Raw genomic sequence first — 22,442 nt, 5'->3', positions numbered from 1 at the left:
ATAGCGGTAGCATTTATGTAGTGAGACGGTGCTTGGCATCGCGGTCTAGAAAAAGGACTATAGCTTGTCTATCTTGGTTTATACATAGGAGAATATAATTGACGTGCATTAAATGTCCCCTTGGAGGTTCCATAACAAGCTAAATTAGTCGTTTTGCAAAGTCGCAGCGTTCCTAATCCGTCATACCGTTTCCAAAACGAGACATGATCGTGTCGTATTTTGTAATTTCATACGTAATGGTACCTTTAGGGGCTCATTGGATTAAGATCGAGATTATAGTCCATCGGACTGATACGGATTTTATAACACATGGGTGTTTCCAGATTCGTCCTTATGTAGCACAGGGCCTACTTTAGGCTAAATAGTAGGAACAGTAAGGAAGCTTGGAGATGTTCGAGGCTTCCATTGAAAGGGACGTAAATGACACGACGATCCAAATACTCACGACGTCATTGGATGAGCTGTGCTAGCTGGGTCTAATAATAATGGTTCACCAGATCTTCAGACGTAGTCTGAGGACCGTGGGTCGGATATCAAAGCGGGCGGAGATAGCGGGAGAAGTATCCGAACCGGCTGAGGTCGGTTGTTCAGAAACCCTGAGCTCACGGCCCGGAGAAAGAGGACCCAAAGACCTGGAATAGAAGGTGCTTGTTATTGAAGTTTGAAGATCACCCTGTCTTTAGCAGGTGATGACGAAGGAGTACATGAAAGTGAGCGGGAGATGTGCATAGACGAATGCATGCATCGAGCCGCGCCGTAATTTTAGGGTTGAGAGTGTACGGACGTAAACACGGACGCTTTGTGGGTTTCTTTTCTGTGACTAGCCGTGATAGTCGGGATGATCGAGAGACAATTTTGGCCCTACACGTCACAGCGGGACGGGACGGCTCGCTATGCAAGTCAAGTCAGTCTTGTACTACGAACCCTTAGATTTAGATATAGCAATGAAATGAAGTAATAGGTATGAACATACACATCATGGATCTGGAGGAAGAAGACAAGACGAAGACGTCAAGCGAGAAACGAGAAGCGAGAGTGTGATCTCTGAAACCATTGTTTCCTGATGCGATGGTTACATCCTGTCCCGCGGTAACATATACGCACGTGTGTCCGTACCGCTTAATGCACCCCGGACCCCGTGAAGATTGCCTAAATTTTAAAAGAGCTGCCCCCCGGACCACGCACTGACGGGAGGCCGGGTCAACGATGAGATGAACCTAACCTGAGGCGAAGAGGGTTAACCGAGCTGGACGCATTGATAATTGTATGTTGGTACGCAGCATGTTACTAGCGTGAGGGTTCCCGTCATGAGACCCTTGGAGTTACGACGACAAACCGGCTATTTAATGTAAGGTGGTTTTTGACACACTCCAAGGTGCTTCCATCGCTACGTTAACTGTAAGCACGCCAGAATCGTCCCGAAGTTAGGATACATTGGGTTCATAGGTTCAGGGCTACATACAAGAAAGAAGACAGACGAGATTAGAATCCTGGATCCCTGAGGGGCCATGCGCCGATCTAGGTACGCACGGGCACACTCGTCCGGTGAGGTCACATTTGATTAGCTTGATAAAACTTATTCTAGTAGAATTAGTTTTAACGCTTTTAAGAGACCGGTGAACGGGATGTTGTGGATAGATAAGGTGAGGGTAGACAACTCGGCGTACACTACTGTACGATCCATGTAACAACATAGAACGGTGTAAGGGGTTAGGAGGTGGGCAAACCAATGAAGGTGAAGTGTCAAGTAAGATCGTCCACCACCTTGCTTTACGGATATGGCATTTGGGATAGAGAAAAAATAAATCCCATAGAATGAAGGCACTTACCAAGCGTTGTGTCATCGGTGGGTACGAGAAATTATCGCGTACAGTGTATGTTGAGACCAGAAACCTCCAATTAAAATATAGACCGAGACCGAGGATCGTAAGCTTGTGTTACTTGAGTTGTAGGTGTAATTCCTTTAATGCTATTGGTGGTATGTCACTGAGCGTGGTAGCTCAATCTTTGTGCCGTGTGGGACGGGAAAAAGAGAACTAGCTGAATTCCTTGTTAGCTAGAATTATTAGCAGGATGTGCGGTGATCCCGAACATTCCGAGGGTAGAACCAGTCGGGCCCTTTGTCGCGACGGAATATATACCTAGCGCATGGAAGCCAGGGGCTAGACAAGAGGCTAAGGGCGGAAATGAGTGTTTGGTGTGTTTTTTCATGTATGTCAGAGTGTCGGATGCGCTGTAATTTTGTTTAAAGGTCTGCTAATCGACGTAGCAGTAGTGGCAGTAGTGACGGTAGTAGTAGTAGCGGCAGTTGAGATCTCTCAAAGCTGCACGGGTAATTAATCGACCACACGTCGCTGAATATAGAAAGCATGTGAAGGGTCTGACATGCATCATGTATGTGCACGTAAATGTAAGCAGGAGGCTCGCTTAATAAATTAACTGGGATCTAGACAGAGTGATGTAATGATAAGGAAGGTGAACAAGTTAGGTGACGACGGGCTTCTGTAATATCCCGTCAGAATACGATAGAATCGAAAATTGTTGAGTGGGCTGATGAGTACCTCTGCTGAAATATAGCAATAATAAAACACAAAAGGACCGCGACAGAGCCGCCAGCTGCTGGCTGATAGCGAGTAGTTCGGAAACTATTACCAAGCAATTTGACGTGCTGACACTTAAGACGGGTCTCACGTTGACAGTTCAATGCCGCGTTCCGATTTGTTGAATGTGTAGGATTCATTTATTGATTCTGATGAGAAGAGAGAATGTCGTGCACGCCTCCAACCCAAAGTCACCTGAATGTGTCGAATTAGGCGATGGAGGTGATGGTGGCCCTAGGTCAAAACTCCGGTCTTGAAGAATACTTTCTGCCAATGTATTGCCTCCGACCACGATCTGGGGATGTTTGGTTTGGTTTCCTGTTCGAGAGATTTGACGTTTGATCTTGACTCCGAGTTCCCTGTCGTGGACAAGATGATCTTCCGACTGAATGTTCTCCGAGCTTGAATATCGGTCTGGTTCATACGTACCTGTCAGACATTTACCATGTATGTAAGTAGTCAGTCTAGGTATTTTCCCCTTGGATATACTAGTACTAGTGACGCCAAATGTTACCCAAGGAAAATGAATGTACATAGGAGACGATATCCGAGGGCCAAGATGAATTGGCCAATTACAGTCAACGGTTATAATCTTCGGTGGATACTAATGATGCGACTCCCGTACAGTCCCCGTCGAAGCCCCCTGTTACTGTTGATTGAACGTTTTTGTCTGGTGTAGAATAGGATCATGTATAAATCTTCTGTCAAGGCCTTGCCTTTTCTTACTGCACTCGAGGCTCTTGTCGGTGTATAGAAAGGCGCAGCTAGACGTGAGTAGTTTAATACCTCTGTTTTTATTCGCTCATTCTTGCGTGTCGGATGTTTGGTTCTTGTTGCTCAATCCGAGTTTGCCTTGTTCACATGCACTTTGCGCTTTTTCTCGAGTCAGGTCTTGGAGTTTCAACTGTGTCGGCAAACTCCCTCGATCTCCATTTTATTAAAAATATCTTTTGTGCCAAGGATTGAGAATTCGACCGAGATCTGCCCCGGTTCTCCCAACGGGGTCGGCAAACTTGCACACACACATACACACAAACATACGGTAATTGGTACGTGCATACGTAATTCCCGAGGAACCCCTAACATCGTAATTAATAGGTAGATGATATTTGGGAAGACTTGGATGATAGCTAGTTCTTGAACAAATAATTAGCTTAAGGATCCGGTTGAATTTGCTAACACAAGCTCACTTATCTAGGCGCAAGGGGGGAGCTCGCTCGTAGGACGATAGAAAAGAGAGAAATCCTTCCTATTTCTGATTTAATTGTCGCAACCCTGGTCTAGGCCGACACGCGACAAGTGGGCCAAACAACCTGGTTAATAATAGGTGAGCACCGTCTCGTCGGTGTGGCAGTCCCGCATCTGCATGCCATGACTGGGTGTTCCTAGCCAGCCCAGCAGCAGCCCAGGTCTTGCATGCCATTCTAGTGGTTCTTCTAGAAGACCAACCCTCGCCCGGCTGGAGTATCCGGGAACGCGAACTAGGAACGATTAAGGTAGTATCGACCACACCAGCGAATCTTCCCTCCGCAACCAAGCAACCAAAGAACCAGAGAACCCAAGACCCGGCATTACCACGTCGTAGTGGTCCTACTAGTCGGCTAGGTCTGATTTTCTGGAGCGCAGTGCAGCGCAGGTTAAAGTTGCAGCGGCAAAGGTCGTAATACAATTAATAAATAAAAGGCACACAACCCCATTGGTGACGAATCCGAGACCGACCTCACGAACTGCTGCTGCTGTCGTTGTTGCTTATTAGCATTGTTGTTACTGATGGTTGTTGGTAACGTTGGTAAGTTGTTTTTTTCTTTCTTTTTCTTTTGAAAAATAAAATATTTAAAAGAATTAAACAATTGTATTTTTAAAATTTTAATCCGAGCTGACCTGAGGTCATCGATCAAGTAGGGAAAGAAAGAAGGCGAAACTAATAAAGAATAGAGAAAGACCTACCCGACGAACTATGTGCGACTTTCCCAGTTAAGACGCCTATACTAATAATTCTTGGTCTTACCTGCCTCGCTTTGGCATTGCTATACCAACCAATCGACCAACCGTATTGCTTGAATTTCTAAGGGAGCATTGAAGGCAACAGCTCACAAAATTGTATAATCCATCCACTACTGTACGTATCATGGTCTGATTTGATTCAATCTAACCTACATGAACTTAACTCACCTCATAACCTTACCTCACTTACAATGTACTGCACTGTACCTGATCTGTACCTATCACATTCATGTAATTTACATGTATTTTGACTTCGTCTGGAGTTGACGATTTAATTTCTCTTTTACTCACGACTTTTCCTTTTTGGTGTTGACTTATACCCACCACCAATTAATTCACCCCTCCTTCTTCCTCCCACTCTCACATTCCAACAATTCCCGAATCACAAATCAACAACATCCTTTTTTTCCCGCTGCAGCTTTCTCTCTCTCTAGTATTTGCTCATCACAATTTCCTAATAAAAACTCGTCAAAAGGTACCTTTTCTCTTCCTCAATACTCCGATCATCACTCCTCGCGCATGACCTCCTACCTAACCTACTACTAAAAACCTGGATTGCAAAAAAGTTGGAGGTCAGCTTCGCAGCTCCTAGCGCTATTTGTTTTCCCGCCAATCCGTGAAAGGCTTCCTTTGCGACCGCCCTGGGTAGCGAACCAACCAGAACGAAACACAAGGATCAATATTGCAGGACCAAGAGCCGATTGGTGACATATTTGCTGTCTCTTGTCATCCTGCGCCGCATTTGCTTGGATTCTGGCTCGTGATTGACTGCATTACCACTGCGCGCACACATATACAATACAATATACAGCAACTGGAAGAGAGATAGAGAGGGGGAGGAACCAAAAAGGGTAGTGCAGCACAAGTACATTTCGGGTTTCGCATCCATTTCCTGGAACTGGCAACCACCGACGTAGCCGCATACGCACGCAGACGCAGACGCAGACGCAGACGCAGACGCAGCCGCAAGCACAAAGCACCAAGCACACAAGAGGATCCGGAGGGGAAGACCTAACGAGGAGTGACCTACCTACCAACCGCCCCGTGTTCGTCTCCTTGTCCTATCGTTGAATTTATGAGATAATACTTTTGAGTATTGTAACAAAAGTTCCTTGCTTGGCTGGCTTGGATAGGTGACGGAAGCCAGGGCAGGACGCGGGACGGGCGTGGGTGGGAGATTGGGATATTTGGGGGTCACTGTCAGGTCGCAGGTTGCAGGTCGGGATCGGTAACAAGCCGCTGAAGAATAATACGATAACCCCGCGGTACAACGATCCACCAAAAAGCTGTGCTGCCCTGTGCTGTGCGCTGTGTGTGTGTGCTAAGCTTGGACTTGGGACTTGGGTTGGAGTGAAACGTCATGACGTCCATAGTAAGTGCATCGTCATCCTCTCTTTTTTATTTTAGGGGTTTTTTTTTTATTCTCTCTCCCCACCCCTTCTTCCCGCGTCGTGCCCGGCCAACGGTTCGTTCAACTTTGATCGTGATTCTTACTCCATGTTCGCGTCACGCGTCTTGTCTTGTCATCCCATCCCATCATTCAAATTTACTTTGCGCAAAGGAGATTAGTTACAATCAGCCCAGCCAGCACCATCCATCCATTTCCCACTAGTCTGGCCTGCATACCTCTGCTAGTTTCGGGCTTCTGGTTTGTTTTTTCCCCTTCCAACTGGAGAATCCATACTTTGCTATGTCCCGTCCCACACACCCTTATACTTCCACCACTCAATCCTCTTTTCCCCCTCCCTAACCCTCCCTAACCCTCCTGGTCAAACCCCTTCACCGCTTCGCCTTTCCAGACCACCCCAGAAGCCTCGTGTCCCCCCACACTCTTTCATCTCATCAGCCCCCCAGCCCCAGGTCTTACTTAGCGTACCTAGTGTACTTTGACTGCTTATGTTAGACGGTCCCCCTATTCCCATCACGACGGCACGGAGCGAAGCGATGTGCCGCTACGCCCCAAGTCAGCCAAGTGTCGACCTTGATTGGTACGGTGTTATGAATGTCGCAGATGCCCAAGTTACCAACTTGAAATTGGACTCACCTTCCTTTTCCCCCCTTGCGCGACAGTGACGTTTCTGTTCCCAAAGTCTCGCAGCTTCGTCTTATTCGCCTTACGAGAAATACTCCCCTCCTCTCATCTCCTTCCTGTTTGCCTCTTAAGACTTACTCATCTTCCACCCTCCCTTGTCTTTCCGACCGATTCCTTCTCTCAAAGCTTTGACCCCCACTTACTGCTCGATTTATTATGGCCTTCCCCAACATTGCGAGTGCCTCATTATCCTAATATAGTCGCGACATGCTGGTTTAGCACGTGTATTCTACCGCATCACATCTTTTCCAACCCAAATAAAATCTGTCGACCATGACGGTTTCTCCCAAACCGGCGATATTGCCCTTGCTAACCCACATCCAGCTATGTCTGGCGCACTACTGCGATCTACATGGTCCGACACCTCTCATGGTCACCGAAGGTTTACCAGTACCATGTGGACAATGTTGCGATGAGATTGCCGAGCCGATACGGCCGCAAACAAGTACTGCTGCGCATGGCGCACCCGTTGCTGTTACTGATGCTCTCCGAAAAATGACCATTGGAGCTCCGCGCAGCTCTTCTACCCCTGCGACCGAGCAAGAAGCGCAAACACACCGCGCATCATTACTACGAACATCAAAACTCGGTCCCAGCACTACGGCCCAACCCGTTACAGCTGCATCACCTACCACAGCTTCAGCTATCCAAACTCCGCCGCAAAGTCCCCGAAATGCACCCGAAAGCTTCCCTGAAACAAATGGCAAGGGTGGTTTACGGCGAGACTCGAGTTTTCGCCGAACTTACGACGATTATGTTACCAAAAAAGCGAATCCATGCCAGAATTGTGCTTTAACACTCCCCAAACGACAGGAGTCGAAGAGCGCCAAGGAGAATGCGAACGCAAGCTCGGATTCTAAATCTGATCAACGGGGTCCTACACTACGTACACGCGCACCTTACGCTCGCGTTTACGGAGGCAATGGAGAGCTCAGTCCGCCAAGCTCGAGCCCACAATCTTCATATCCTTCCGATACGGAAGAAGATCTTTCACCGAGGGATGGCAAACGCTCTACTTCCCGGCGTCGGCCTACCACCTCGACTTCGCATTCCAGCGTATCGTCTCGATCCAGTGTAACACAGCACACGCATTACCTGGATTATACATCTACTCATGAACCTGTCGTCCCAGCTACGTACTCTATAGTTCGTGCTTCCTGCTTACGAACTCTTTCTTTTGAAACTCTTCCACGACGACCCGAAACCTCGCAGTCTATACCATCACTTTCATCGCCTTTACCTGGCATCCCATCCTCGTTCCAGCCACCACCTATTAACCACGGCCCTGGCTACATTACCACAGCACCAAACCCACAATCTGCTGCAAATGGCGGCCCGATCTTCTTTGGTGATCCTCTAGCAGGCTACACGACAGCGTACATATTTCGAATTCCTGATGTGCACGCCCGTGGCCGCAAGAGGGTTTATGCGTTTCTGGCGCTTAGTACGCACCGTGAACGCCTTGCCATGAAGACCTTTAGCTTCATTTCCGCTGCGTTCCGGGATCTGGCAAACTGGATCCAAGAACTTGCCGAGGCGGAAGCTGAAAGGGAGCGTGAACGGGAGGAAGCCAATAGTCCGGTCGCTGCGCTGAATGCGGCCTACGGCCATGGCGGATTCGGCGGCGATGGTCCACGTGACAGTGGCATTGGTCTGGGCCTTGGAGGTGGATTTGGGGGCGCGAATTCGGACCGCGACCGAGATCGAGCCAACGACACAAGCAGCTTCCTAACCGGTGGCGCCCGCGGCGGATTTGTACAGCGCATGGGCGGGTCTATGGGTCCTGGTGGATTTGCGCCGAAAGCTCGCGGACTGGCTGAGCTGGTGGGCCTTCCTGACTTCTTCATTGAGCTGCACTCTCGTTTCGTCCAACTATTATTAGAATTGGGTGTTGTACTCTCTTCTTGAATCAGGCTGGAAACCGATCACGCGCCATAAGCAACGTAAGTCATGGCGCTGCTTAATTTGTATTCCGCGAGCGACTTGAACAACTATTACGCAGTCATGTGCTCCCACGAACACGGAGGTGACATCGCGATGGAGGATATACCCAATTTATCGTGTGGAGGAAATACCCTAGCAAGCGTTTTTTGAACTGCTTTGCAATTACTTGAGCTGTTGGTCATGGTGGTCCCCTACTAGAACTCTTGACATCCATGATACCCTCAAGTCGAATTGAAGCGTACGTTGTCCGCGCCCACTTTAGTTAATTCCCGCTTTTTTTCGTTCTTTCTTCGACGAAGATACCCATTTTGTATTACTATTTTTGTCCGCCCTTTTCATCTGCTCGATTCGAGGAGGTTTTGTATTTTTTAATAGGGAGCCTATCGCTTGAGGTTACTGTTGTCGGGTGTGTTGCAGTTGCATGGCATCTTCGGAAGTAAAACGGCGTATAAATCAAAAGGCCGGAAAGGGGGAGGGGGGTTAATGCATACTAGGAGGGTGAGGAAAGGAATGAAAGGAAGGCAAGCCGCATAGAGAAGAAAGGTAGAGGGGCTCACGCGACTTGAAGCAACGACTTGGACGACGAGGACACAACCATATGATATATGGTACTATACGTCCGGTGTATTATGTTATGAAAACATGATTTTCCCTTTGAGAGCCTCGCGGTTTTTATTTTATTTATTCTATTCCTGGACGGGTTCTAGATGGAATAGGTATGGGCTACCTACCATAGATAGAGAAGGGGTACGGTTAGACAAATATGAATTTTTTAGTTTACAACGCCATGAGCAGTTTCTCAAATGCTGTAAGCCATTGATCACTTAATTGTTTTGGGAAAGCATATATATGATGATTACCGTCTTGATTGTATTGGTATGATGATACAGTTTTACACTAGGCCTATTCCTATGCTGGGCATTCAGAAGGCCATTACTATCTCCATCGAATCTCTATTGGCAATGCTAGGATGTACCCGAGACAAGCAAAACTAGCCATGAGACCTCCCTTCTGACTCGTCGCCCAGGTCCCCCGAAAATCCATATCATGCCAAAGATTCCTTCTCCTGCCGTCCTTTCGTCCTGTCTATTTGTAGAAGTCAAACTTGTTATCATCAGTAGTACCCTTGACCTGGCTGGAGTAAGCATCCTCAAGATCGACCTGGATGATATTATATCTGTTCTTGCGAACAGCGCGGAGACCAGCTTCTTGCATAATAGCAGCAATCACAGCACCGCTAAGAGGATCGTTACGAACAATCAAACTATCGAGGTCGACTTCGGGCGCGAGACTCATCTTGCTAGCAATGGTAGTGAAGATAAGACGACGTTCACGGCGATCGCGGAGACTGGGGAACTCGATCTTTCGGTCGAGACGACCGGGACGTAGTAAAGCTGGGTCGAGGGTATCAGCACGGTTGGTCGCCATGATGACCTTGACGTTGGAGGTCTGGTCGAAACCGTCCATCTGATTTAGAAGCTCGAGCAAAATACGCTGGACTTCGCGATCAGCACCGGTTTGAGCATCGAAACGCTTGGTGGCGATGGCGTCAATCTCATCGATAAAGATGATGGCGGGTGAGTTCTCGCGCGCCATACGGAAGACGTCGCGGACCATGCGGGGACCTTCACCCAGGTACTTCTGGACGAACTCGGAACCGACGACGCGGATGAAGTTGGCAGTTGTGGAGTTGGCGACGGCCTTGACTAGCATAGTCTTTCCGGTACCGGGAGGACCGTAGAGTAGGACACCGCGCGGCGGGTCGATACCGATTTGCTTGTACAGATCGAAGTGTGTCAAGGGTAATTCGACAGCTTCGCGGATCTCCTGCTTCTGCATATCTAGACCACCAACGTCGGCGTAGGTAACGTCGGGCTTCTCGTCGGCGCCAAGCATGGCGATGGAGGAGTCGGCCTCCGGGGGTAGGATGTCGACGAGGGCATTGGAATGGCGGTGCAAGGCGACGGAGGATGAAGGCTTGAGCTTCTCGCGGTCGAGGGTCGAGAGGATGCGGACGACGTAGTTGGATCCTGTGCTAGATTGAACTATGCCGGTGCTAATGGTAGTGATGTTAGATCTTGTCGCGAACGTTACATGCGAATATTTAGTTGACCGTTGAAACTTACTTTTGGTCGATAGCTTCCATAAATTGACCAATAACTAACGGTACACTCTGGATTCTCTTGATTTCTTCTTGCGCTCGAACAAGCTCACGTTTTAAGCTCCTATCATTGGAAGTGTTAGTGTTAAAATGGAATAAAGAATAACGGCAATTAGACATATCCCTACCTTTGCTCATCCTTGATGTATTCCTCCTGCAGTTGGATGTATTCCAAATGTCTCTGTAGCTTTTTTAATACAGCATATTCGTCTCCTCCTTGTGCCGGTATGCCCTCGATGCTCTCGACATTAGGGATAGTGGATGGGATGGGCTTGTTGTGTGGTGCCACACTGTTGGCCGGGTTTTCTACCAGAACGTCGCCCATTGTCGCGACTCGAATGGTAGAATTATTTCGTTAACGGGCAAAAAGGATTGTTCGTGCGCAGTTTAATGGTAATCTAGAATTCAGTAGAGACGCGACGTTATTGTTTTAGTTTGTGATTGATGATGAAGATGGTGAAAATTTAAAAAGTCAATGGATGATGATGGAAGTCGAGTTCGTTCTTGCTCCAGTGTTACGTTTTCCCTTTACAGCAGTCGTAGCTTGGTTGGTCGCTGCTTACCATACCAACCTAATAAGTTCCGGGTGCCGACCACGCCAGCCTTGTAGCCTTGAGCAAGCTTCTAATGTGGCTACCGCCAAGCCAGATATCATAGGCTAACCCAATTATGGCAAGTACAGGATTAATAGATTCTCCGTTTTCCATCTTACGCTAAACTGCCCCCACAGCCCCATAATCCCGGCATCTTTTGCATCTTCGTTGTTCCATTCGATGATATCAAAGCCTAGAACTCTTTGCATGACTATCACCTGATTGGCTATTAATTCACCAGCATCTGCAAGTTCAAGGCGAAATAGCCCCATCTTTGAGGATAACCGCCAACCACTCATCGTAAAGAACGTACATTATCAGCCTGCCAGCCTACAAAAGATCGGCTTCCGGCATCGCCCGACTGGACTGGCGCCTTGGCCTAGATTTATTCACTCTCTGTGTTACCTTCAATACTAAAGTATGTACACAGTTTGATGCTGCTGTGATGAAGTACTAATGGTAAATTGAAGTATATTGAGCATTGAATGTTCTTCTCTTCAATTCCTATGATTATCCTATTGGACCGACATATTATTTCGAGACTACAATACCTTTCTTCCTAAAACTCGACCGATATAGGTACGTCCGATAAATCATTCCAGACTGAGAAGGCCGGAATCGCAGTGGCCAAAAAGGTAAGGAGGAACCTATTTAAGAGCTTATTTTCATTCCTATTCCTTCCTATGTACTACAAGTATATGTTGGTATGCACATACTTATACATAGAAAAACGTGCTACTACAGTACGGTGAATCCTATTGCACGGAGTATTTGACCCACATAGTACGATACGCATATGCGATATACCCCGCACAGTGCTAGTGCTCTAACCGGATTGGAGTAACCAGCCATCCAATCAACCAATCACATTCAATCACGCTTTAGGAGGTTCAAGGGTCCCTCACCCCGAATGTGTCATCATACCTACCCGGCTTCGCACTGGGTAATCGGAGTCTCCTCCCAACAGTCATTCACCTTAACCTTTTAAACTTACACCACATCTCTATCAGATTAGGTACCTGGAGTACATTCGATCATACAGTATTTAATTTTCGATTTATTAAACAGTGCTGTGCATCCATACAACACATAGCACAGCAGCAGCGAGCCTGTCTCTTCTCTTGTTCCCACATTCAATGCAAGGTGCTGGTGCTTTAGCTGGTTGTCCAACCTCTACTTTACGTTACTGTATGTACATTACGGAGAGCAGGCAACTTCCCTCTCTCTTGTATGTAATTTGTACTTACATTTCAATCTCAGCACCTGACTTGATCGACTTTCTTTCGTCCCTTTTTAAAAACCTTGTGCAAATCACCGATACTCAATACTTCTCACCCCCCAAAACATCACAACATCTTCTTCTACCTCGTCGTTGCTTGCTGTGCGGGAGTTGACGTGAAGAGTAGTTCCTTTTTCTCTCTATCACTCACTTATTTACTCTCTAACTCTCTTAACTCTTCTTTTTACCTTGTCGCTTGTAACAAACCACCGCTAGCGTTGTCGCCTTACTATTTTATTATTGTTCCGGATTTCGTCTAGATAGCTGTCTCTATTGACCACACCGCCGCTAATACAATCCGATTTCTTGGGAGTCTTCCGTGAAGAAAAGAAATCCTTCCTAAATTCTGTTGGTCATAATGTCTTCCACAACTACTACAATTACTATCCCGACTTCGCGGGCCCCGGCTGCGGCCTATGGCCAATCTCCCAAGGCTAGCGGTAGCTCCTCTTCCTCATATTCGAGCTCCCCGCAAACGCCTGGTCCCAGTGAGGCCTCGTCTGAACAATCAGCACGCAAGCCGAAATCGTTCCACCAACGCCGACCGAGCTTATTGAGTATGTTTTGCTTTCCCCAGTATATCGTCATCCGGGTCAGCGGGACCTTGATGGCGTTTTCTTATCATGGCTGTAGACTTACATGCTATCTATCTAGGCTCCGCATTTTGCAAAGACGAGTGCACAGTGATTAACATCGGAGAGCCGGATGGTATTCCTCGATTGGTTAGTGATTCCTAATGCTGCAATCATCCTGCTGTTGGGCCGGGCCGTCTTACTAATATCTTCCGTTGTAGATTTCTTACCTTGCTTCAAGCCAAGGCTTTGCATGGAACCCCGAGCTATTCGTCCCGTCTTATGTCGATGTCGACTACGTCCCCCTCGAGAACCGTCGAGAACCCGTACACGAGATCCGACTCAGCGACGAAGAGATCAAGGAGATGTTACCGCAATACTGAAACCCTACACAATAGCTCCTCCTAGAAGGGGAGTTTGCCTTCGATACCGGCCGTGGTCAGACTTCCATGAGATCGTCTTTTTCTTCCTAGATTACCAATAACCCTCACGAGAATACCTTTGCCATTTTCATAAATACACAATACTTTCGGCGTCTGGATTCGGACTATGACTCAACTGCCTGGATGGATTGTGGATAACGATCTCGGCATTTCCTATTGCGCGGCGCGGCTTGGGGGAATTCAATATCATACGCATCGATACGAGCTTTTACGGAAACATTGATATCATTTCATGGTAGGCCCAATACTTCAAGTGGGCATCGGAGTTGTCACAGGGATTTCCTGGGCTTTGTTTTTGTATGATTACATGAAGATTACACGAATATTTTAACCTGGGGTTGCGGCGTTGGGATTCCCCTTGCAGGTTGCTTATTAGGTGTCTATGGAACGATTCTTTCCTCGACTTTGATTCTTTCGGGTTCCTTTTTTTCGAGATGAGGCAGTGAGTTTTTATTGTTGGTAGACGGGCATTACTTTTCCCAACTTCATACATAATAGAGAGACTGCACACAAGATATGGGAGACTTGATAACGCATGTGACTTTACTGCCTTCTTACCATTGACCTTATCGTGATATGCTTTCCTACAAATGATGCACATACAATCGCCATGTGGCGGTCAGACTAGCCCAGCCATTCTATAAGTTTTTGGGTAGCAAATCCAATGCCGAGAGGAAGGCAAACCAAACAAACTACAGAGCTAAGACTACATAGTAAGGTACTTAGTGAAACATTTACCGAGGAGCTCCACGTGGACTACCGAGGTCGAAAATAGGTATTATATCATTATATCATTGGAATTTATGACAACACAGAATTCCTGAGACATTGCGAACTCTACTTTTAGCAGTAAACGAGACAATCATGGAGTTTGATCCGGTCCCATTATGAAGAGTCCATATTTCTTTTTATGATAGTAAGGATAGTCGGGCTACCTCCTTAGCTGCTGGCTGCCTAGGTCAGAAGTAACCCAACGGGATGGGGCGTGGTGCATACCGGCATATAAGTTGCATGTACGTAGGGACGTACCTACATTACCTTTACGTATACACGTACAGATAGAGTAAGAGTAAGAAGTACTATAAATCTCGCACGGTGTAACTAATCGAAAGTGTAATTGTAACTATTAATTGAAGCCATAGTACATATGTAATATGGCAGTGGGTTGTCAAACTTCATCCCACTTTTTTACCCCACGAATTGCGTTATCGGATCCTCTTCACCTAACCTTAAAAGGGGCGCTGGTGCTAGGATGGAAAATCGCTAAACGCGATCAATACAGTACGTCCCATACGGTATTTAACAACCCTTACCCCCCCCTAATCGGCTACGGCTAGAGCGCTTGTGGCTAAGCGGGGTTCACTTGTATTAATTATCAAACCTGGTATTTAACATGTATGGATCCAATATCACTCACTGTGTGAGTTGCAATGTTACGAGGCGAACGTAGGGTAACGTCTTGCGACATCCAATTTAGAACTACCTACTTAAATGGTTAGATTGCCTCGTTGTGAGGTTTCCATTTGCGGGTTATACTGTACGAGGTTATATCGTGTGTAACTTGATACGGTAATGGGATATCCACTTTGGGTTGTTGGCATTCAATGGATATGCAGGAGAAAAGCGAGGGAGTCTGTTAACGATATAAGAAGCTGTTGACACCACCAGTATACAATGCTTTATAACTAATTTCTCATCCACCTCCAGTTGTCAAGTTGATATATCATTTCAAACTAAATAATAGCGGTAATTGATGGATTGATGGATCAGTGTGGAAATCTTCACATGCATTCGTGATGATACTTTCACCTTTAGGATACTTAATATCGAGATGTTTCATAGCCACGTGTACAGCTAGATGAATTTCTCCATCTGCGGGTGGTATCAAGTGATGAAACTCGAAGGAAGTTTTAGCCTTTCTTTTCAAGTCACTCTTCTATCTCGACAGATCATCATGCCGAACAGTAGTACTAGTTGATGGATGTGCTAAACCGGCATATGTCATATTAGCGTCAGACTAGAGTGCCCCATAGACAGTCAGATTTAGGCGGGTTGATAACTGTAATAGTATAGCCAAGAAAGGGATTATCGTATTGTTAGCGTGTACGGAACAAAAGGATAGTATTCCCATTCGTGAGCATAGAATAGAATCAACTCGATCGAGCAATAGTAGGAAGTCTATTTGTAAACGGGGACTTATTCTAACTTTACCTAGTGTCTGGAGTCAATTAATTGTCACTGGAAACAGCAGGGCGGACATTTCAGCTTTAGCTTTTCAGTGCATGTGTACCTAGGTATGTACACATGCATACAAGGATATTAGTAAGGTATATGCATTGGAGTGTATAACCTCCGATTGGTTTATATCCCAACCTCTTCGACCCACCACCCAGGTTTAAATCTTCATACTACCAAGGTTCAATTGCGGTTCAGTTTTGTTGAAAATACAAATTTACTCCCAATCTAGATACCTAATCCTACACTATTTTTACGACGACCTCAACCTGACACGAACGTACAAATGGATCGATCGAAGTCGTTAGGTCGAAAATAAAATAGCGGTGAAAAAACATCGAAATCGCATTCGCTTCTCACAAAGTTGGGCACGGAAAAAGAAGAAGGATGGTAGTCGCCAAGACGCACACGGCCACTCGCATCTAGATGCGACAGAACCTCTCCCCCTTTTTTTTTTCTTCGAGCCCAAAGAAAAATCCACATCGTGAAGATCTTCCGGATTGGCCGTCTGTTGCATCACGATGCATTACATCCGTCTCCTACGTCCAGCTAAATTTGATGCGTCAGACCGCAGGAGACCACTTGTCTCGCTCCTCGTTACCGTTACCACGGATCTGGGCGACTCCTTCCTGTACACGAACGAGCCCGTAGACCTGGTTGTGTCTGCTGATGACGCGGTGGGGACCTCGATCCTGTCACACGAGTCGGAGGGCCAGCCGTATCGATGGACGGCGGGTATGCGGGTTCTTGATATCAAAGTCCCCGTTAAGTCGCATTTGAAGAAGGGCGATGTCACGTGTACCATCAATATACAACAGGTTACGCGGCCTAAGTCGTTCGGGGCTTTGAGAAGTGACTTTGTACTTCCGTGGGGTATTCGTAAAGGCTCGACGGCGGTTGATGGGCTCATAATGCCGGTTTCTGTGCACTTGGTGGCCGGTGTCTGCGAACCCGTTTCCGTGCGACCGCTCCAATTAAATACCGGGTATTTACCTAGTGATCAGCTAAACGTCGAACTCGAGGAAGATATTGGTGAGAGTATCGCTCGCCATATATGGGATGCTGGCGTAGTAACGGCTTGTTTCCTAGCCGGCGCCTGTAAAATTGAATACATCCGTAACGCTCTACCCATAAGCAAAGATACGTTTAATGTCTTGGAGCTTGGCAGCGGTGTCGGTATCCTTGGAATCACCTTGGCACGCATTATCGAGAGGGCCGCTGCGATTCAGGGTAAGACGCTTAGCGAAGCCACTATATTGCTGACGGACCTTGAAGAGGCCGAAGAGCGTGCTCGGTCGAATATCGCTAGAACTGAAGCAACGCTCTCCTGCGATGACGGTGATGGATCCGTAGTGACTCTTCAATATGAGAACCTAGACTGGGATGAAGGGAAACACGGCCGATTTGGCCCACTTGTCTCTGCCCGTCCGTGGGATCTAGTTATTCTCAGCGATTGCACGTATAACGTCGACTCCTTGCCGGCTCTTATTGGAACGCTGAGTGCTCTTCACACGTCAAATCTTAATCATATGGATGCCGAGAAAGATGCAAAAACTTCGGTTATGCTGGCGACGAAACCTCGCCACTCGTCTGAGCAAGCTTTGTTTGGATTACTAGACGCTGATGGATGGCGATATAGTGTCCTTAGAAGTATTCCGCTACCGAAGCTCGGCGAAGAGGGTGAGGTTGTTGATATCTATTCTTTAGAGAAGGGCGCACCGTAATGGTTTGTATGAGCCTGTTATGGATTTCCTTACGCTCTTTCAATGGCTTCTTAGCCAGTGCCACTCGCTAGGATCGAACATTTTGGCTATTTAGCTTGTGGTGTTTCGGGCTAGCAGATCGACACTTGGGGGATCAGACGGAGATCATGCTCTGGGCATTGTGTACGCCCAGATTCCGCGTCAAATACGCCCCGGAATGAATTAGTGAAGTACGTCGACCCCGATAGACTAGATCCTGGGCGATGCGTCGAGTACGATCGTCGGGTACGATTTTTCGGTCTAAAAATGATACTCAAGATTCCAAGGGGAGCACAACACCATTAAAGCGAGAAGGGAAAGCTTAGTAATGATCCTATGCCGAATAACCGTGTGTTGGTAACTATTATGGCGAACCCCCTTTTGATATCTCCCCTTCCAAGAACTAGCGCCTGTTCCCCACGAAGCGGTCAGGTCCATGTGCGACTGTCCAACCACACCGCTTTATACACCCACATCTTTGAGAGATTAGAACTGCTTGCAAGTTGTGATTTTCTCGTGGCTCTAAAATGTGTGCATTGCATGAAGAAACGCGCAGAGGAGGCCGTGCTTTAGTTCGGGGGCGTCGAAGGCTTCATAATTAGAACATGAAACGCAGTCGTTTATACCACTCAGGTAAGAGTACTGATCGGGTCTATATAAAATTAGGTACGTAAGGTATTAATGTAGTGGTGGATATTTTTGAATATCTCCAAAGCCCTAGAATCAAGATTGGGACATCGGTTTATCTTAGGTAGTACTTAACCACCAGTTCTACCTGGGTAGCTATCCTGAAATACTTCGATCTAAGATAGCATTAGAGGCCGTCTGACTATAAAATCGAATTCAAAGTTTTATTTAACGATCCTCTTAGATAATGCGAACTGTGAATTTCCACGGTGATGGTGTATACGAATTAATTGGATATTGCAATAAGATGACATTACGAAGTATTTTGTAAAAAAGCGAGTTTGCCCCTCCAAGCGCCAATAAGAGTGGACCATTTTCCGTCGCATACAAAGTAAACATTTACAATCTTGATGAACAATGAATTCTGACTCTTGACATCGCAACTAAACGAATTCATTAATTAGTCACTTTCACAGAAGATACAAACCTAAGAGGAATACCGGATCTGCAGCGCCAAGTTATTTCAGTCGAGTGCATCACACAATTCCCATTCTAAGGACCATTCTTCACGAAGGCGACACGACGAACTTATTCACATAGACCAGCATCGCCCTCCGTCCCACCAATCAATCTCATTACCAAACTGCATCTACAGAGGGCATCAAAGACGAATCGCAATGGGGGACTCGGCGGCGCATCGAAAGATTGAGTTGCAGACGCCAGAAGACCTTGCATTCCTACTCGCGAATGTGCGACGCGCTGCGGCTGCGCGCTTGGATGAAGCGTTTCCGCCCGTAGAGGGAGCGGGTAGCGGCGGAGAGGGAGATGAGTTACGGACGAGGATTGAAGAGCTTGTTAATGAAGTAAGTTCTTTTTTCTTATTTCTTATTTGGCTGCATTTTCATTTCCATGCATTGGCGGTTTTCGATATTCTTCACTCTTGAGTCTTGGCGCGTGAACAAGTTACCCATGTACGAGCAATTCGAGGTGAACATTCATGCCTAGTTTTCCCAATTGGGAGACTAAGAATTGGAAAGTGTGGTATATAAGTTGGTTTGGATTACTGGTCTAGTACATACGACCATAGGATCTGGAAAACTCGGGATCCCGTCCGCTCTCCCATAGATAAGCCAGATACCGCCGGATCAGTAGTTGGGTCGGTGACGACCAGCGAATCCCCGGTGTTGTATGTTTTTGCTTTTTGCTTTTTTTTATGCATTCCTCTTTAACATTTATTTTCATATTACATATTTGTCAAGCTTGATCTTGATATTTTTCATACTCATTCTTTTTTCTATTTCATTATCTCATCCTTACTAACCCCCCTTAGTACATAACCAAAACATTCACCTTAGCAGCCCCCAACCTCTCCATCAACGGTCTTCCCGTGGACGCACAACACTTCCTCTCCGGCAACTCAACATCTTCCGATCCCCTACAACCAGAAGAAGTCTACGAACCCTTCGACGCACGCAAGCGCGCCCGCGTCGAGGACCTAACGCGCGAGGAAGAAGATTTACTCCGGGACATCGCCGCGCTCAAAAAATCCGTTCCCCAGACCGCGGCATCGGCGTGGGCGGACGCTGCGCGGAAGTCCGTGGTTGAAGATGAACAGGCATTGGCCGCGGTTAACGAGCGGATTAACGCCGGTAGTAGTGGTCAAGGGGTAGAAAATGAGGGAACGCTGCTTGGGGACGTGGGGAAGGGGTTGGAGAGACAAGGGGATGTCGAGGAGAGCTATGAGGATGCGATTCGTGGGTTGGGTAAGTTGAAGCGTGAGATGCCGTCCGTGGTGGCGCGCATGGAGAGGGCGAGGAGTGCTGGGGAGTATGTTGTTACGGAGCGGTGAGGGGGAAGCAGGAATCGGTGTACCTTTTGTGAGGTGGTGGGGGAATAAAGGGGGAGGCATGGAAATGATAGTCCCTGGTTGTTGCTACGATCATTAGGTGGGACTAACCCCCTATTTAAGATCGGCGCGAAGGTATTGGTACGATAGAGAAAAGGAATACGAGATATGACTCTATGCTGCAAGCTGGAACAAGTCTCGGAGATGGTTATGAGGTTATTGCGTACATAATTGACTAGGCTTTAACAGAAGTACCTAGTTGCTAAGAAATAGGCTTTAAGGGTAAAGGCCGAGCATTTACTAAATTCGATGTATCATGTAGCAAGGTGATGGATGGTGCCTCATAATGACATTAGTCAGGTCACTGAGTCCATCGTGTAAGGCCACGGTTCACTTTTCATGCAATGAAAACATCAGATCAAATGCGATAGCCCGGAAACCGGGGACGAAAATGCAATGTTATCATATCAGTGTCTGAAATGCCTGACAATTTTGTAGAAAAAATGGCCACATAGTTGTTAATACCCACGACGGCTAGACATCATATGCCGTGTCGTCAATAGGGTAAAAAAGAAAAAACTTGAGCTTGTGAGATTTTTGGCCCGGGATGATTCATAGTAAAGAGAAAAAGAGATCGACCGGATGAAAAGACGGAAAACGTCCGCGGCCTACTCTTCTTCTCTTCCTCACATGCCCTGGTTCATCTCTTATCTATTCGGAAACCACCTACACCTCACTATACTCCCCGCTCCACCTGAACTTTATGCTAGCTTCCCGTTTTGTATACAGTGGGACCCTGATATAGATATGCGTTTTTTTTTTTTCTACGCGGCAGCCGGGGCAGGTGCTGTGGCATCAGCTCCCTCGACGGCAGTTCCAGAACCAGCAGCGGCACCTGCACCAGTACCAATTTCTGTCGGTTTGTTCTCGATTGCATCACCCTCCTTCTGCCACCAGGCGGGCTTGGCGAACTCAGCATCGCACCAGGGACCGGCGTTGCTGAAATCACAACCACCCTCGCACTGGCACGTGCCACCAAACTCCTTGGGCAAGTTCTCAGCAGGGATTTGGCTTAGAAGCTCCTTCTGGTAGTTGCCGCCCAAAACGTGGATCTTCTCAACGGTAACCGGGTCAAGAAGGGGACGGACCATACGCCATACACCCGTGAAGAGCCAGCTCGTGTTGATGAGGTACATGCGGCCGAGACGCTCGGGGTAGTAGTTCTGACTCATACCAGAAGCTTCCTGGATATAACCGAAAACTTGGCGCGCGTTGCTGAAACCAACGCCGTTGAAGTCCATGATCGTGCAAGATGTCTCGAGGAGCTGGCCAGCCTTGCGCGAGCAAGCGGGTAATCGAGGGTCTGCCATCTTCTCGTATTCGACAGCCAAGTTGATCAACATGTGCTCGTATTCGATGCCTTCGTTCTTCATGGCGGTGAGATCGATCTTGCCGAGTTGTTCGATGTAAACTGGTCGTCCGTCCTTAGAATATCTATGTCAGCACAGACTTCGAGCTAGTGGGGTTAGGTTCTCGTACCTTATCCGTCTTGTGGTAGTATTGGGGATAGAACTTAGAGACCTTCTTCTTGAAGGAGCCATCCCGGTCCCATTTGCCTATCTCCTCATCAAGGTCGATAGTTCGGCCGTCGATCTTCAGGGGTTGCCCGGCGTATAACATGGTCTTCCGCCATTTTTCACAATCAACGAACCTTGTTGCTCAGTTAGTTTATCGATCCTAGCTAATTTCCCTGGTTTCTATAACAATATTTCCAACAGGGCTCGGAATCGCTCACATTTTCTTCGATAGGTTGACATCGAACTTTCGAGCTCGTAGGAAACGTAACTATCCCCCGAAGAAGCTGTTAGCGGTGTCGATATTCCTATATATGGTATTTTCCCACGCTACTCTTTCATCTTATCTGTTGCAAGACACATACCAACGTCAAGGTATCCAATCTCTTAGTATATCCTTCACTCTCGAGTAGCATACGTAGTTGATGAACCTGAGCCTGTTGGGCTTCGGTCAAGTGGCCTGGGTGGCCGGATTTGGCTACCGGGGCGGTAGTAGGGAAGTCATAGTGGTCGTACTTGGGATCGAGCTCCATGGTCAGTGGCGGTAGATGCGTCGATTTCTTTCGAAATCGAGCAGGATAGAGATATGGTTTCCCGGTTGGTCGATATATCTATCTCAAATACAAGAGTTAGGATGTGAAGAAGTTGGTGTACTATAAGTGACGGTGAAGAGTGACAAGAGGAGAAACAACAAAAAAGTTGATCTAGTTTCTAGAAATGTTTTGGGGAT

General features: G+C 47.1%; 6 protein-coding genes across 6 annotated transcripts; 4 read left to right on the top strand and 2 right to left on the bottom strand.

Moving 5' to 3' along the window:
- The first annotated feature begins 6,823 nt into the window (after positions 1 to 6,823).
- Positions 6,824 to 8,943, top strand: F4822DRAFT_346543 (vesicle coat protein). The gene has a single exon (XM_051455889.1). The coding sequence runs from the start codon at positions 6,970 to 6,972 to the stop codon at positions 8,602 to 8,604; it is 1,635 nt and encodes a 544-aa protein (XP_051311307.1). The 5' UTR covers positions 6,824 to 6,969; the 3' UTR covers positions 8,605 to 8,943.
- Positions 8,944 to 9,488: 545 nt separating this feature from the next.
- F4822DRAFT_413344 (26S protease regulatory subunit 6B) lies at positions 9,489 to 11,378 on the bottom strand. Its single transcript, XM_051459041.1, has 3 exons — positions 10,930 to 11,378; positions 10,767 to 10,865; positions 9,489 to 10,696 (listed from the first exon to the last, which is right to left on the bottom strand). Exons 1-3 carry the CDS (start codon positions 11,124 to 11,126, stop codon positions 9,727 to 9,729), a joined length of 1,266 nt encoding a protein of 421 aa, XP_051311306.1. The 5' UTR covers positions 11,127 to 11,378; the 3' UTR covers positions 9,489 to 9,726.
- Positions 11,379 to 12,910: 1,532 nt separating this feature from the next.
- Positions 12,911 to 13,762, top strand: F4822DRAFT_346477 (uncharacterized protein). The gene is made up of 3 exons (XM_051455888.1): positions 12,911 to 13,230; positions 13,328 to 13,395; positions 13,467 to 13,762. The coding sequence occupies exons 1-3, from the start codon at positions 13,032 to 13,034 to the stop codon at positions 13,626 to 13,628; spliced, it is 429 nt and encodes a 142-aa protein (XP_051311305.1). The 5' UTR covers positions 12,911 to 13,031; the 3' UTR covers positions 13,629 to 13,762.
- Positions 13,763 to 16,109: 2,347 nt separating this feature from the next.
- Positions 16,110 to 17,824, top strand: F4822DRAFT_346462 (putative methyltransferase-domain-containing protein). Its single transcript, XM_051455887.1, has one exon. It carries the CDS (start codon positions 16,445 to 16,447, stop codon positions 17,645 to 17,647), a length of 1,203 nt encoding a protein of 400 aa, XP_051311304.1. The 5' UTR covers positions 16,110 to 16,444; the 3' UTR covers positions 17,648 to 17,824.
- A 1,145-nt stretch (positions 17,825 to 18,969) lies between these two features.
- F4822DRAFT_445486 (uncharacterized protein) lies at positions 18,970 to 20,581 on the top strand (the record flags this gene model as incomplete). The annotated part of the gene is made up of 2 exons (XM_051463388.1): positions 18,970 to 19,155; positions 19,623 to 20,581. The coding sequence occupies 2 exons, from the start codon at positions 18,970 to 18,972 to the stop codon at positions 20,139 to 20,141; spliced, it is 705 nt and encodes a 234-aa protein (XP_051311303.1). The 3' UTR covers positions 20,142 to 20,581.
- F4822DRAFT_346449 (CRAL-TRIO domain-containing protein) lies at positions 20,582 to 22,326 on the bottom strand. Its single transcript, XM_051455886.1, has 4 exons — positions 22,078 to 22,326; positions 21,934 to 21,983; positions 21,678 to 21,849; positions 20,582 to 21,622 (listed from the first exon to the last, which is right to left on the bottom strand). Exons 1-4 carry the CDS (start codon positions 22,243 to 22,245, stop codon positions 20,963 to 20,965), a joined length of 1,050 nt encoding a protein of 349 aa, XP_051311302.1. The 5' UTR covers positions 22,246 to 22,326; the 3' UTR covers positions 20,582 to 20,962.
- Between the last annotated feature and the right edge of the window lie 116 nt (positions 22,327 to 22,442).

Source organism: Hypoxylon trugodes (genome assembly GCF_022578975.1).
Source record: "Hypoxylon trugodes strain CBS 135444 unplaced genomic scaffold F4822scaffold_8, whole genome shotgun sequence".
In the NCBI taxonomy this organism is placed as follows: Eukaryota; Fungi; Ascomycota; class Sordariomycetes; order Xylariales; family Hypoxylaceae; genus Hypoxylon; species Hypoxylon trugodes.
The sequence above is the reverse complement of the archived record's forward strand: the minus strand, read 5'-3'. Positions and strand labels throughout refer to the sequence as shown.

Bases quoted from the DNA above. Each gene is read 5' to 3' on its own strand.
- F4822DRAFT_346543 (XM_051455889.1), top strand. From the start codon at position 6,970: ATGACGGTTTCTCCCAAACCGGCGATATTGCCCTTGCTAACCCACATC.
- F4822DRAFT_346477 (XM_051455888.1), top strand. From the start codon at position 13,032: ATGTCTTCCACAACTACTACAATTACTATCCCGACTTCGCGGGCCCCG. The intron at 13,231-13,327 runs GTATGTTTTGCT...CTATCTATCTAG, and splicing joins ACGCCGACCGAGCTTATTGA to GCTCCGCATTTTGCAAAGAC. The intron at 13,396-13,466 runs GTTAGTGATTCC...CTTCCGTTGTAG, and splicing joins CGGATGGTATTCCTCGATTG to ATTTCTTACCTTGCTTCAAG.
- F4822DRAFT_346462 (XM_051455887.1), top strand. From the start codon at position 16,445: ATGCATTACATCCGTCTCCTACGTCCAGCTAAATTTGATGCGTCAGAC.
- F4822DRAFT_346449 (XM_051455886.1), bottom strand. From the start codon at position 22,245: ATGGAGCTCGATCCCAAGTACGACCACTATGACTTCCCTACTACCGCC. The intron at 21,984-22,077 runs GTATGTGTCTTG...TTCGGGGGATAG, and splicing joins GATTGGATACCTTGACGTTG to TTACGTTTCCTACGAGCTCG. The intron at 21,623-21,677 runs GTACGAGAACCT...AGATATTCTAAG, and splicing joins ACTACCACAAGACGGATAAG to GACGGACGACCAGTTTACAT.
- F4822DRAFT_413344 (XM_051459041.1), bottom strand. From the start codon at position 11,126: ATGGGCGACGTTCTGGTAGAAAACCCGGCCAACAGTGTGGCACCACAC. The intron at 10,866-10,929 runs GTAGGGATATGT...TTCCAATGATAG, and splicing joins TACATCAAGGATGAGCAAAG to GAGCTTAAAACGTGAGCTTG. The intron at 10,697-10,766 runs GTAAGTTTCAAC...CACTACCATTAG, and splicing joins ATGGAAGCTATCGACCAAAA to CACCGGCATAGTTCAATCTA.